Raw genomic sequence first — 16,491 nt, 5'->3', positions numbered from 1 at the left:
GTCGTGATTTTCTGATACCCCTTTTGACACATGCCCCTTGACATGAAATGGACTAGAACCATAGGTTTCCTTGGGATACACAACAGTACATCCTCATAAATATATGCAATTCTATATCTCAAGGAAAAGAATCTATGATTGTAGCACATGCCAAACATTTTTCAAAACATGGGTTAAAAGTTTCAGAATTTGTTGATTTTTTTGTGAGGATGATCTCTATGATGAAGAGATCATCCTCACCAAAAATCAACTCATTCCAAAACTTCTAACCCTAATTTACAAGTTGAAGATTCATGGAGCGTTTGATTATTGTAAACCACTTTTGATAGGGTTAGAAGTTTTGGAATGGACTGATTTTTGGTCATGATGATATCTTTATCATATAGATCATCCTCACAAAAAATCAGCTTATTCCAAAACTAATAACCCATGCATAAAAAAAAATGTTTAGCTCTTTTTAAGGCCTCTGAACACCACATATATGTGTGATTTGTTTATATTTTGTGTATCAAGTGGGATTTGATCTGCACTCATTCTATTGTTATCGGATTGGATTTAGGTCTCAATATTGAAATCCAATTAAAAAAAGATTCAACATGAGTCCAATCCATTTCTTACTAGACAATTGCAGGTCGAATCCAATTTGCAAGCAATCCATTGCTTGACCTATATCTTGTGTTTGGCATCAATCTTTACTATTATAACGTGAAAAGGTCATACAGAAGATAATTGACGCCAATTTTTTCTTCCAAAATGTTCTCTTTATTCCAAAAACATTTTCATATTATATTTAATTAAACTTAATATTATTAGATTATTGTTTTAATCAAAATGTATAAAATTAAAAGAGCTTTGCTATGTTTACTATTCAAGTTATTTAAGTATTTTTTTTTTTTCAACTCAGTTCCTTTAATTCATTTTTTGAAAATTTAAAAAAAAAAATACTTTTACTAAGTAATCTTCAAAATGATCTTAATTATTATTTTAAAAACTAATGTTGGAGTGACATTGGATTTATTAAGATTTTTATATTTTTGACGTGAGTTGCGTACATAATTGTAGATGTGTTTACTCGTATCACTAAGAAACAATATCTATGATTATGTGAGCACGTCCACGTCAAAAATATAAAAATCGCAATAAATCCAATGTCACCCCAATACTACTCTATTTAAAATTATAAAAATATCTTTGTAATATTATTAAGAGATAACATATTATATAACATTAGAATATCTATTTAAAACTTTTAATTTTACATAAATCATATTCTTTCTAATGCATGTGCGTTTGCCCCTCCCATGCTACCTACTAGTTGGCATTAAAATTCGAAATTATTTTTTTAGTTTAAAATTGCAGATTGAGGAAGAGAAGATCCAACGGCCTAAATTATGCATGAAGATGTGTATCATCCCTGGTCGATGTTGATGTTGATGATGATTAGATCGTACGTAAGCATGACGTCACAAACCACCTTCAGAATCCATAGGATATCCTCGCATGTGATGAGCGAGTCTACCAATGCTATTTATTGGTCCCACTAGATGTATAATAGCATTGATGACACGTGGATTATGATGATTGGTGAAGGAGTTAATGGTGGTTACTCCTGTCTCCTGTGAGATGTAACCACTCATTGCCGTGGTGTAACGCAACTCGAAACCTGTCACACTAAAGTCATCGAATGAATGATGAATATTTAAAGTTGGTTAGGCAGACCCCCAACCAGGGAAAAAACATCAAAGAAGTCATCGAATGAAATGACTATATTACCCTTATGTTAATAATGATTGAATGTGTGAAGAAAGAGGACTTCCTGGATGGCATGTCTAGATTTCTTCCGTGGGAAGTTTCCTCTCAACTGAACAGGATATTTACAAACTTTGGTAATATTGACGTGGCAAGGGTATATAGCCACACCACACATCTATTTCATGTGTATCCCGATGAAAAAGATGTATGAATATGTGTCCTTATCACGTCAGTCAGTCGTGTATCAAAACTCCATGCACTCATCACGACTCTTTAGAATAATGATGAATGCATGCAATTTTAATGCTCGATTGGATATGTGGCTGACGTGACAAGTGTATAGAATTGCATATTTTTTCTTGTGTATCCCGATGAAAAATATCTATGATTATGTGCCCTTGTCACGTCAATTGTATATCAAAATCGTGTGCACTCATCACGACTCTTTAGAATAATGATGAATGCACACAATTTTGATACTCGATTGGATAGACGGCTAACGTGTTAAATATACAAAATTGCACATATTTTTCTTGTGTATCACGATGAAAAAAATCTATGATTATGTGCCCTTGCCACGTCCCATCCGCGTGCATGATCATCACGACTGTTTAGAATAATATTGATGGATGTATTTGGTTTTGACGCAAAGATAAGTTCTCGACTGACATGTCAAGGGTATAAAACAACACATCTTTTTCCAATATATTCCAATGAAAAAATCTATGATTCTGTGCCCTTGTCACATCAGTCGCACACGCAACCGTGTACCAAACCCGCGTGTATTCACAGCTCTATAATGTATATCATTCAATAATTTATAAGAAAAAGACTTTTTCTAATCTAAAATGAAGTTAGAGGTCGTTATAGGGCTGTCAATGGAACGACCCATAACTTAATTGGTAAGTATACGTTCTCAATATTTAAAAAACCCAATGTCCACATCTAGCCAAATCCAATTTGAAATACAAAGCCTAAATAAAACTTCATAAATTTAAAAAAAATATATACTGTAATTATAAACTTTCTCACATGTTATGAGATTGGATTCCTATCAGATTGAAATATGTTTATCCAAAATTGATTGGATAAGATATTGGATCTATTCTTATCGATATTCAAACCCTTGAGCTAGATGGATTTATCAAATTGAAATAGATCATATATATATATAGGGTCAGGTTCAAGGGCCATATAAGAAAACATATGTAAAAACAATGTAACATTTATAAATTTTTAAAATATGGGTTAGAAATTTCGGATTGAGCTGATTTTTTTGTGAGGATGATCTCTATGATGCGAAGATCATCTGGAAAAAAAAATCAGTCCAATCTGAAACTCCTAACCCCATTAAAAGTGATTTAGAATGTGGGCCATCGATTTTTTGTCAATTTTAATCAATAATTTGTAACTCACTTTTAATGGATTTAGAAATTTCTTATTGAACTGATTTTTTGTGAGGATGATCTTTTCATCATAGTGACGATCCTTGCAAAAAATCAGCTCAATCCAAAACCTCTAACCCATATTTTGAAAAACCATTGTTTTTTCATATGTTTTTACATATGGCCCTTGAACCGCCCCCATATATATATATAGGGTCCCGTTCAGCACCCTAAGCTTTACCACACACTTTAACAAATGTGTTTTGTCCTACATGGGTTAGAAGTTTTGGAATGGGCTGATTTTTGGTGAGGATGATCTCTATGGTGAGAAGATCATCCTCACCAAAAATCAGCTCATTCCAAAACTTCTAACCCCCTCAAAAATGGTTTACAAAAAATGGACGGTCCACGATTTTTCAACTTGTAAACATAGGGCTAAACATTTCGGAATGGGCTGATTTTTGGGGAGGATGATCTTCTAATCATAGAGATCATCCTCACCAAAAATCAGCCCATTCCAAAACTTCTAACCCATGTAGGACAAAAAACGTTTGTTAAAGTGTGTGGTAAAGCTTAGGGTGCTAAACATTTCCCATATATATATATGGGTCCCTTTCAGCAACAAACATTTTGGCAAACATTTTGGCAAACATTTTTCAAAACATAGGTTAGAGGTTTTGGAATGGGCTGATTTTTGGTGAGGATGATCTCTATGGTGAGGAGATCATCCTCATCAAAAATCAGCCCATTCCAAAACTTCTAGCCCCATGTTTACAAGTTGGGAAATCGTGGACCGTCCATTTTTTGTAAGCCATTTTTGATGGGTAAGAGGTTTTGGAATGGGCTGATTTTTGGTGATGATGATCTCCTCACCGTAGAGATCATCCTCACCAAAAATCAACCCATTCCAAAACCTCTAACCCATATTTTGAAAAATGTTTTGCCAAAATGTTTGTCAAAATGTTTGTTGCTGAACATTTCCCTATATATATATATATATATATATATAGGGAATGTTCAGCACCCTAAGTTTTACCACACACTTTAACAAATGTTTTTTGTCCTACATGGGTTAGAAGTTTTGCAATGGGCTGATTTTTGGTGAGGATGATCTCTATGATTAGAAGATCATCCTCCCCAAAAATCAGCCCATTCCGAAATGTTTAGCCCCATGTTTACAAGTTGAAAAATCGTGGACCGTCCATTTTTTGTAAATCAATTTTCATGGGGTTAGAAGTTTTGGAATGAGCTGATTTTTGGTGAGGATGATCTCCTCACCATAGAGATCATCCTCACCAAAAATCAGCTCATTCCGAAACTTCTAACCCATGTAGGACAAAACGCGTTTGTTAAAGTGTGTGGCAAAACTTAGGGTGCCGAACGGGACCCATATATATCTCTATGGTGAGGAGATCATCCTCACCAAAAATCAGCTCATTCCAAAACTTCTAACCCCATCAAAAATGATTTACAAAAAATGGACGGTCCACAATTTTTCAACGTGTAAACATGGGGCTAAACATTTCGGAATGGGCTGATTTTTTGGGAGGATAATCTTTTAATCATAGAGATCATCCTCACCAAAAATCAGCCCATTCCAAAACTTCTAACCCATGTAGGACAAAAAACGTTTGTTAAAGTGTGTGGTAAAACTTAGGGTGCTGAACATTTCCCTATAGGGAAATGTTCAGCAACAACCATTTTGGCAAACATTTTGGCAAAACATGGGTTAGAGATTTTGGAATGGGCTGATTTTTGGTGATGATGATCTCTACGATGAGGAGATCATCATCACCAAAAATCAGCCCATTCCAAAACTTCTAACCCCATCAAAAATGGTTTACAAAAAATGGACGGTCCATGATTTTTCAACTTGTGAATTGGGGCTAGAAGTTTTGGAATGGGCTGATTTTTGGTGAGGATGATCTCCTCGCCGTAGAGATCATCTCCACTAAAAATCAGCCCATTCCAAAATCTCTAACTCATGTTTTGAAAAATGTTTTGCCAAAATGTTTGTTGCTGAACGGGACCCATATATATATATATATATATATATATATATATAGGGTCAGGATCAAGGGACATATGAAAAAACATATATAAAAACAATGTAACATTAATAAATTTTCAAAATATGGGTTAAAAATTTCGGATTAAGCTGATTTTTTGTGAGGATGATCTCTATGATGGGAAGATCGTCCGAAAAAAAGAATCAGTCCAATCTGAAACTTCTAACCCCATTAAAAGTGATTTAGAATATGGATTATCAATTTTTTTTTCAATTTTTGTCAATAATTTGTAAATCACTTTTGATGGATTTAGAAATTTCAGATTGAGTTGATTTTTTGTGAGGATGATCTTCTCATTATAGTGACTATCCTCACAAAAAATCAGCTCAATCCAAAACCTCTAACCCATATTTTAAAAAACCATTGTTTTTACATATATCCTTTGATCGTGACCCCCACATATATATATAGGTCAAGTTCAAGGGACATATGAGAAAACATATGTAAAAACAATGTAACAATAATAAATTTTAAAAATATGGGTTAGAAATTTCGGATTGAGCTGATTTTTTGCAAGGATGGCCACTATGATGAGAAGATCATCCTCACAAAAAATCATCTCAATCTGGATCTACTAAATCCATCAAAAGTGATTTACAAATTATTGGTAAAAAATTGACGGTCCACATTCTAAATCACTTTTAATGGGGATTAGAAGTTTCAGATTGGACTGATCCCATTCTGAAATGTCTAATCCCATCAAAAATGGTTTACAAAAAATGGACGATCCACGATTCTTCAACTTGTAAATATGGGACTAGAAGTTTTGGAATGGGCTAATTTTTGGTGAGGATGATCTCACCATAGAGATCATCCTCACCAAAAATCAGTCCATTCCAAAACTTCTAACCCATGTAGGACAAAACACGTAAGACAAAACGTAGGGCAAATAGTAGGGTGCCGAACATTTTCTTATATATATATATATATATATAATATATATATATATATATATGGGTTTGAACCTAGTATTTTCCAACATTAACTTCTAACCCATGTAGGACAAAATGTAGGGCAAATAGTAGTGTGCTGAGCATCAATAATAATAATAATAAAAAGCTATTAATCAAATGGTTAGAAATTAGCAATCAAACGGTTAGAAATTATCAATCGAGTCGATACATAAGTCTATCAAGTTGAGAATGTGGGGGTAATTAAATATTCAACGAGAAAGTCCCATGGAGCATTCGTTGAGGATGACATTTGTTTGTACAATTGGAATCATGCCGTGGAGTTTAACAGGGTCAAACCTATCAACATCGTTTAAACAAAGTTTTATAGGGTGATTTAGAAGTAACCCTCAACATTTTAATGAATGTTTGAGACACCACCTATGCTTCCAAAGTGATGACATGCCCCACTTTTAACTTCTAGCCAAAAATGTTTGATTTTTCTCCAATAAATTTATCATCTTCAAGCTATTCAACTTCTATGGTAAATTACTTTTAATTTACTCAACTTCATCTTAATTCACCGTTTTCAACTTCTCCTCAACTCCATGTAAAAAATTCTCTACTTTTCTTTCAAAAAATTCCATTGTCTTCTACTTTTCCAAAAGTCCTATCTTGTTCTTGAGGTTCAAACATTAAAGTAGATAGTGTTTTAAATCGATATCTCAAGGGGTTCGAGGTGTTTGATGTGGATAGGGCTTAACTTACGTAAGGAATTATAATATAAAATTTGACCGCAAACTTAACAAATGTAGCCATCTGGGAGTCATGACAGCCAAACGAAAAAAAGGATCCTATCCTTCAATTTTTCCATGTTAAAATTATAATTGTGATGCGAAAGGTACATATATATATATATATTATATATATATATATTATATATATATATATATATATATATATATATGTGGAGGCTATTCATGGGACAACAACTATGACAACGGTTTTTGTGTTATATGGCTCAGAAATTTCGAAATGGGCTATTTTTTTGTGAGGATTATTGCCTCATCATAGAGATCATCCTCATAAAAAATAAGTTCATTCCGAAACTTCTAACCCATTAAAAGTGGTTTACAAAAAAATAAACAATTCACGGTTCTTCAACTTGTAAACTGGGGTTGGAAGTTTCGAAACGGACTGGTTTTTGGTGAGGATGATCTCCTCACCATAGAAATCACTCTTATTAAAAATCAACTCATTTCGAAACTTCAAACCCTATCAAAAATGGTTTACAAAAAACCATTGTCATAGATGTTGTCACAATGTTATCCCATGAACTGTCCCTACATATATGGGGAATGTTTAGAGACCATAAAGAGAGCCAAATATTACACTAAACATTTTTCAAAACATCGATTAAAGTTTTGAAATGAGTTGATTTTTGGTGAGGGTGATTTCTATGGTGACAAGACCACCCCCCAACTATCATCTCATTCCGAAACTTCTAATCCCATCAAAAGTGATTTACAAAAATCAGACGATCCACAATTCTTCAACTTGTACACTAGGGTTAGAAGTTTTGGAATGAGCTAATTTTTAGTGAGGATGATCTCTTCATAATAAAAATCATCTTCACAAAAAATCAGCCCATTACAAAACTTTTAACCTCTATTTTGAAAAATGTTTAGCATAACGTTTAGTTCTCTTAAAGGCCCCCGAACGCTTCCCATATACATATATGGATAAGGTTCGACAGCCAATGTTAGGGAGCTAACAATTTGTCTTATATAACTTAAAAGTTTTGAATTGAACCGATTTTTTGTGAGGATGATCTCTACATCATAGAAATCATCCTCACAAAAAATCAGCCCAATTTGAAAAGTAGTTCTATCACCAGCCAATTTTGTTATTCTAGGTTTCTCTCTTCTACTGGTACCTTGCTAGTGTTGTAGATAACCATACACATGTTTTGCCATGCGATGACATTCTCCCTCCACCAAATATTTACTCTTATGCACCATTCGACGTAGCGATCCCCATTGTTTTGAGTGAAAAAAGTACAAGAACCAATGGGGCAAACAACATATCACCCGTTGGCATTCCCCTAGGACTAATGCTTGGTGTATGCACCATGACAGACAATATATTTTGGCACTATGTATAAATAGAATATTAAAGTTAAAAGTGATTTTGGGAAGAAATATCAAAGACTTTTGGGGACAATGAAGATGAGGGCATTTAACTTATTTTCTATTAATCTATTATATTTGACCAAGGTCAAAACTTGGAATAGTGTCTATTAATCTCTTATGGTTAACATATGCCGTTAGGGCTTTAAAAATTGGAATTCTAAGGGCATTCTGGTCAAAAATGATTTTTTAAAAGGCATTTCGATACAGATACTAGATTCCAATTTTCTAAAGTATATTTATTGTACTTTAACACGTGCCGTAAGGGCAGACGTTAACAAGACCCATCTATTATATTTGACGAAGGTCAATTTAAAGATTTGGCTTACAATACGTCTAAATATAGAAATTCAATTTAGGCTGCCGATACCCATATTTAGAATAAAATAAGGTTGAAGTAACATTTTGGGTTACATTGGTGTACACACAATCATAGATGATTTCATCGAGATCTCATCGTATTTAGATGAAAAGCATCTATGATTCGAACTCACATCCACGTCAGCCAATGTCCCTGATGTTACTCCAGCACGACTCTTTAGAATAAACTTTGACTAGGATTACTTCAACGACAGTATGTCAACTTTTCACACTTTTATTTTTAGACGGACCTTCGAGAATATTCAGAGTACATTTTACAAAATGCCATTCGGACTTGTGAGTATGATTTTTAAATTTGATATCGCATCTCGTCTCGTTCAACTTCGATACTGAGTCATCTCGGACGAATTTTCCGATATATTTAAGATGTTTTGTGAGATAACTTAAAAAATTGAACGTAAAAAATAAAATTCAATTAAAAAATAACTTTGTGAGTTAGTCTCGTTCACCTCTAATATCGAGTTAACTCGAACGATACTTCTCGCTATCAGACGAGTTTATAACCCATGCTTGTGAGGTCCACGTCTCCCCCACCCAAGATAAACATTAAGGGGTAAATTTGTAATTTACAATTAGTTTATTATTCATTTTGTCGTTTTCTTTCCTCAAAAGGCAACATGGTGGGCTTTAATAACATGCTTTTGGGTCCACACTTAGTGGTTTTCCCATTATATATGGCTATTGACTGAGATGATCCACGTGTCATGTTTTCTAACAGTCCTTTTACATGTTCATGTCATAAGCATCATACATGAACATATCATCATACATACATCTTTGGGGCTTTTTTAAATAAGAGAAATGTTATTGCAAACACCAACTTTTACTTACAACACATCAATCTCTTTTGAAACAAAGGAATTTAGCAAATATTTTAATATTGATTAGTGTGTTATTAGTAAAAGTTGGTGGGCTATTAACAGCATTTAAATAAATATAAAAGGTACCCCTTCGAAGGACAACGCACATCAGAGAGAAAGAAAGAAAGAAAGAAAGAACCAAGGGGGAGAGATGGAGAACTCTAATTTTCTCTCAGACGAAACCCTTGAAGTTGCAGAGGAGAGAATCAAAGATCCATGGTTGTTGAAGAAGAAGAAAAAGAAGAAGAATCAAGTGTTTCTTGAAGGATACGTTGAAGCAGGAGACGAAGAAGATCAAGAACAAGGAGGATCGAAAGGGGTTTCGAGGACTGTCAGCTTAACAGATGAAGATCTTGATGAGTTGAAGGGTTGTTTAGATCTAGGGTTTGGATTCAACTATGAAGAAATTCCGGAGCTTTGTAACACTTTACCGGCTTTAGAGCTCTGTTATTCGATGAGTCAGAAATTCATAGATGAGCAACAAAAGCCGCCTGAACCTTCTACAGAAGCTTCAGCTTCGTCTGCAATGCCGACAGAGACATTTTCTTCTTCGTCTGTATCGGGTCCGATTTCGAATTGGAAGATCTCTAGCCCTGGTATGTAATGTGGGTTTCTATAATTGTTTTTTGGGGTTTTTTTTTTTTTTTTTGTTACTGATCTGAAATTTTTTACTTTAGTACGTGATTTTTGTTTGATTTCTTCTAGAAGATTAGTTTTTAAAAAAATTGAAATTTTCCTGAATTATTTTTCTTTCTGTAGATGTTTGGATCACCGGTTTTGCGTCCGAAAATCAAGATGATTTCTTCTATAAACAAATATTTAGAAAAATCTCTCTTTTTAGCGCATCAATTGCGATCCAAACAGGCCACAGTTCTAATTAAAGATTAAGATCAATAGATATAAGAAATGTGCTCCTTCCTTTTTTTTTTTTATATTTATTTTTTATTTTTTATGGGTAAGTTGATATCAAATACCTGATTTTTGTTTAACTTCTTATTGAATATTAATAAATATTCAATTTTTTACCTGAAAAAATTTCTTTGAAAATGTGTTTGGATTCTTAATCTGCTTGTGATTGATTTTCTGACTGAAAAGAGCATCACTTAAAAATTAATAATATATATTTTTTTTGGGTAACAAATTTTGATTTTTTTTTGGATACCCATACACCAAACAAATCGGTTTTACAGCAAAGATAACTAAACATCTTGTTGATCAATTTCTACAGAACACGGTTTCTGATCTGAAATACTTGTTGGTTTTATCTTTTGGCTTGGTAGGAAATATTTGCAAAACATGGGATTCTTTAGTTTCAAACTTAATCTTAATTGGATTGTTAAATACCTCTTGATTTTCGGTTCTCGGTTGCGCCTCCACGATTTGATGTACCATTTTATTAGGTGCTTGGTTACCCTGCATCAATCACAAATTTCTGCAAATTTTCCCTTGGCTCACAATTTCTATTAGAGATATTTATGAAAAAGTGATGAACTTTTGACGAATTTACCATTCGGTCTCACTGTTCAGTTTAATTACCAAAACTTTGAGTGATAATGAAATCAGAGGTTTTTGAAGTGACTATTTTGTAGAATTGTTACTTTAAACCTGCGAAATAGTCACTTTGATCTGATTTTTTTCTTTTTTAACGAAAACGTGATTGTTCTTGTTTTGGTGATTAAAATGAACAGTGAGCCGGAATCCTAGATAACTCATTTTCATCTCATGAACTAGTAATTGACCCTTTCTATTAAGAAATGGCACAAAACTTTACCATCCCAAAGACAGTGCAAACGACAGTTGCAGCGTAAAATTTTGTGAAATTTACGGCATTTTGAAGGTATACCAAGCAGGGAAATGTGTTCAAAGATAACCCAATTTGACACATTGGCAATCCATGAAAAAAAATTTTGATAGTTTGTAGAGCTTATTTTCTTATTTTTTGACTATTTTTATGTTCATTGGCAAGCTAAACAGTTGTGAAATTTTGTTCAAACCTTCTTTTGATCATCAATATGTTTTTGTCTTGGATCATATTGTTTTGGGGTTTAATTGGTGATAGGGTACCTTCTTCAATATTGTTAAGTTTTCTTTAATGATAATGACTTCCAGATTTTTTGAATCTTCACGCATGCAATTCAGTTGAATTCTAGCTCGTTTCCGCTAAACACATACAAATTTTTATGAACTCTAGTGTAAAGAAACTGTTTTCTAACCTTTTGTTTGCAAATATTATCTTCAGGGGACAATCCAGAGGAAGTAAAAGCAAGGTTAAAATACTGGGCTCAGGCAGTGGCATGTACTGTTAAATTGTGCAGCTGATATTGAGGTTTCTATGCAAAATCGATAAATACTTTTTTAACCTTGAAGAGGTTAACAATGGAGCCCCCTATTTTTGCTAGATCTAAAAAACCCACTTGCCACCATTGGGTTTTAATAGTTCTTACAATTCATCTAATTGTGACAGATTTGTTAGATATGGTGACGATGGCAGCACCAGCAGCAGCAGCAGCGTTGGGGCCATTTGAATTGGTAGAGGAAGAAGAAAGAAGAATGTTTAATGGGTCTGAGATTAACCAAAAATACCTACTTCGAGTCCAACATGATTTACTTGAAGGTTTGAAGCTGAGGTATATATATTATATGAATGTAACAAGCAATTAAGATTTATATTATTAGAATAAATCCCCTTTCAGATTATTATAATAATTACACTTCATCGCTGGTTTCTGTTCTTCTTTCCTTTAGATGATTGTTGTTACGTTACATTTAGATATGAGCACGTTGAGTGACAATCGATACATGTTCATAACAATTATAGCTTTCAGAAGAAGTTTGCTTCTTTTTTAATTTTTTCAGTTAATATATGAGTCACTAAATCTAATCCAAATTTTATAAGCTGAAAATCTGTGGACTTTAAATTTTGTATTAAAAAAGGGAAAATTACTTGAGGACTTTCTTTCTAAGTTCCCTTGAAAATGAAGGTCGAATTTGATGCTTTGGCTAATTAAAATTTATTAATTTTAAAGAAGAAAATTAATGATAAAAGGAAATACATCATCAATTCAATGCTTACATCCTAAATCAAGCTCAATAGAGTATTTTTTTTTTGTTTTGAATATTTTCCTATCAAATCATGTAAGAAATGTCTCATGTATTCTTGGCGTGCACTTGGGATATTAGCCTAGAGTTTTTGTTTGTTTGTTTTTATTATTTTATTTTATGGGTTTTCTGAGATATATTTTATCCCCTTGTTCATCAGTTATTTCATTCCAGCAATACATTGATAGAACATTACTTTAGCATATTTTGTTTTTTTTTTTCCTAAAAACCAGAAAAAAAAAAAGAAAAAGAAATGTTTTTTTAACAGCTCAAACTTCATTATAAATGGGTGTTTGTTCATATTTTCAAGGCTTGCAAACTTGTTCATATAGTTAAAAATGATGTATAACCAATAAACTTTACATCGTCAAAAGCATATGACATGATAGCACGGTTTTGAAACTCAGTTTCACGTCTCGTTTAGTCCATGCTAGATACCAAGTCGTCTCGGACGAGTATTCTGATATGTTTGAGATGTCTTGTTCAAAAATTTGAAAAATAAACGTGGAATTTATAATTTCGTCCAACAAATTGACTTGTCCATCCACCTCGTCCATGCCTGATATCGAGACGACTTGGTCTCGACGAATTTTGAAACCTTGCATGATAGAGTGAATTTTCTTAAGAAAGGGCATGGAGAAAATGGTTTTTGATTGAAAACTGATAATATTGAAAGAATATGAATTGATAATGTTAAATCTATGTCTTCATATATCTTTCATCTTTTCCCTTAATATCGCATATGACATATTGGATTGGACGTTTCTAAGCAAGGTTAAGGTGTCAAGAGTTTTAATAGCACTACAACATTTTTGGCCTACAGCGGCGTTTTATAACAGCGGAACCGATTATCCGCCTCTATATATATACATGTTGCAGCGGATAATTGTATCCGCCGCGATAGATACCCAAAACAAATCCCAACCTCATATATTCAATTCCTATAGCAGCGGAATAGTATGTCCGCCGCTAAAAATCAAATTTTCTTTTATATTAGAAGTTCGATTTAGTGAGATCTATTTATAAATTTTTTTTAATTGAATATAGCAGCGGATATGAAAATCCGCCTGTAAAAAAATTCAATTTTTTAATATAAAAAGTTCTGTTAATGTGTTGCTCTTTATCAATTTATTATAAAATTTAATATAGCGGCGGATTAGAATATCCGCCCCTATAAAATGAATATTTTAAATATTTAATAAAAATTGAATATAACAGCGGATTAATTTATCCGCCACTAAAAAATCAAATTTTATTTTACAAGTAGAAAAAGTTATGTTGATGAGCTGCTCTTTATCAATTTATTTTTAATTGAATATAGCAGCGGATTGTTATTTCCGCCTCTATAGGATTTTTTAAATGGTAAAATAATTCATTTTAGTGAGATTGAATATAGTAGCGGATGAATTTATCCGCCGTTAAAAATTAATTTCTTTTTGTAAAAATGAATATAGCAGCGGATAAGTATTTCCGCCACTATAAAATTAATTTTTTTAATATAAAAAATTCGATTTATGAATTTACCGTGTGTTAAATATTTTTTTTAAAAATTAATATAGCAGCGGATGAGTAGATCCGCCACTAAAAAAATGGTTGTTTTAATTGGTTTGGCTGGGGGAATTTTTTTTTAATTGCCAGTAAGAGCGGATTGTTTGGTTCGCTGCTATAGTATATACTCCAAACAAATTTGGCGCAAAATTTTCGCGGTAATGTTAGAGGACGAAGGTTCAAAAATCTTCATTTTCGTTCAGCCATTTTCTCCTCTTCTTCTCATTCTCTCCATTTCTTTGAAATCCCTAAATCTTAGAGTTTTATCCCTTTGTTCTTCTGTTTGAGCTCGATTGGAGTTTCAATCGACCCTTCTTCTGTTTAGAGGGTTGCTTCGTGTAGCACCAGCTTCGTGGTCGCTGTCGTGAAGGTTGATGCCGGATTGTTTCGCCACCATATCTACCCTGTATCGCCAGGAGTGAAAGGAGGGACTTGAACCCTCAACCTCAGCTGCCACAAACTCTCCTCAATCTTCAATTTGAATTCGTATCTCAGGTACTCTTTTGATGTTGAACTACGATTGTTCTACATGTTGTCGGGTTGAAACCCTAGCTTTTTTATGCAAAAATTTGCAATTAACTTTGAGTTCGAGATGACTGGGATATCAGATTGGATGAGAGCTTTATTTCAGAATTCTAAACCAGAAAGAAGAATGATAATAAAACGGTGAACATGTCAAAAGAAATGAAGAGAGGAGAGAGATCACTAAAAAGAGTAGAACATAAGGGCAGATTTGCAATCTTCATAATCAATGTTCTGATGAAATACATCAGAACATATAAAATTGAAAATTTAATGGGGAAAAAAAAAAAACCTGTTACTTAATGCATCAGAGCCCTATATGTGTAAATTAGACAGATAAGCAAAAGAAAGTGGCTCTCTCAATGCTTATAATCCATCATCATTGTCATCCAACAAAGTCTTGTAACAAACAAAACCATCCAAAACTGAACTGTTTCAAACCAAGAAAAAGACCCTCACACCCTAAATAAAGATTGTGAAGTCCTAGCAAACACTTTATTTCCAGATGCATTTAGGGATATTATAACAGAAACCACCACCGATCATCCAACAAACCTCCTCTAGTGAGAATCTTTGACCAATTTCTGTAACGAGATCACACAAGTTAGAATAGTTATTGCTGGGTTTTTTTTTTCCCTTGTAATTTACCTATTTCTCTATTGAATGGAATCTTTCTAGAGATCAAACAATCCTGGTTATTCACATTATCTCAAACTCTATCAGTAACTAGAGATTTAAAAGTATAAGTACCTCTTCCTTCTTGTCTTTCATGCCTCCAATAAAGAACTTGTAACCTCCAAAGATAAGTAATCCCCAACCAGTTAAAGAGACGATCACAAACTGCAAAGATTAAAATAACTGATGAATGCCAGATCAGCAGACTTTTGGAAGAACCTAAAAAAAGAACGTTGTCACAAACTCCCAAAAATCAGAGGCAAAGCAAGTGATGCAACCCAAAAAAGGCAAAGCAAGTGGTGAAAGGGGCAACCTCTGGTTGTTTCGTCTGATCTTTCCAAGTGCATAATGTACAAAGAGGTGTTCCAAATTACTTCGCCAGAGTAAGAATTAAAACTGATAACTCTACCAAAAATATAAAGATACTATGTAAATATTTTATTTTTTACATTTTTATGCTTGTTAGCTCAATGGAAGATTGGGCAATACTTCGGTAGTTCTCTCAATATCTGAGTTGTAGAGTTGGCAAAGCTTCTATTACGTTGGGATAAATAGGGGGTAGTGTTAGGGGTAAATTGGAGTTTCATATTATAAATGGTCAATATGGATGGTAGTTGTCACTCAGTTTCTTACCAGCATAGTAGGTTGTATAGACATCTGTTTTTTTTCTTTTTCTTCAAAGAATAGTATTAGTACTACATCATAGCTATCATTCACCTCTCTATCAATCATCAAATGCAATGTGAATCAAATGTGTATTGTAACAAGAAAAATCAGTAAAGAACATGACATATGTACCTAATCATCCAATATGTTAGCTCTATATATATATTGTAACTCAATGTCTTAAAAATGTGATAGATTGTGGATATGTATTCAAAGTCCATGTCCATGAAGACAAAAACTTGCACTTAAGGTGCTCTTAAAGTCCATGATAGGTTATGCTTGTGCCATTCGCTTTTAAAGTACTCCCGATATTGCTTGGCGTCCCTCACAACTGCATTGCATGTAATGCACTTGTTCTGCTTGACCTCTCCAGCATTTTCATTTACTGTTGTAGAGATGATGACTCTTTTCTGTATTTTCTCACTTAATCGGATTATGGAATCAATGGTGTCATC

The 16,491-nt window shown here is 33.4% G+C and overlaps 1 protein-coding gene across 1 annotated transcript; it reads left to right on the top strand.

Annotated features, from left to right (window-relative positions):
- The first annotated feature begins 9,635 nt into the window (after positions 1-9,635).
- On the top strand, positions 9,636-12,320 carry LOC147381576 (uncharacterized). The gene is made up of 2 exons (XM_086430246.1): positions 9,636-10,122; positions 11,766-12,320. Exons 1-2 carry the CDS (start codon positions 9,678-9,680, stop codon positions 11,843-11,845), a joined length of 525 nt encoding a protein of 174 aa, XP_086286372.1. The 5' UTR covers positions 9,636-9,677; the 3' UTR covers positions 11,846-12,320.
- Positions 12,321-16,491: the final 4,171 nt, after the last annotated feature.

The sequence above is a fragment of the Akebia trifoliata genome, unplaced genomic scaffold (genome assembly GCF_017979445.1).
Source record: "Akebia trifoliata isolate Shusen 1 unplaced genomic scaffold, ASM1797944v1 Contig00346, whole genome shotgun sequence".
Classification (NCBI taxonomy): domain Eukaryota; kingdom Viridiplantae; phylum Streptophyta; class Magnoliopsida; order Ranunculales; family Lardizabalaceae; genus Akebia; species Akebia trifoliata.
The sequence above is the reverse complement of the archived record's forward strand: the minus strand, read 5'-3'. Positions and strand labels throughout refer to the sequence as shown.

What these genes read in the sequence shown, in the direction of transcription:
- LOC147381576 (XM_086430246.1), top strand. Translation starts at nt 9,678, where the DNA reads ATGGAGAACTCTAATTTTCTCTCAGACGAAACCCTTGAAGTTGCAGAG. An exon ending in TTGGAAGATCTCTAGCCCTG is followed by an intron (nt 10,123 to 11,765) that starts GTATGTAATGTG and finishes TATTATCTTCAG; the next exon opens with GGGACAATCCAGAGGAAGTA.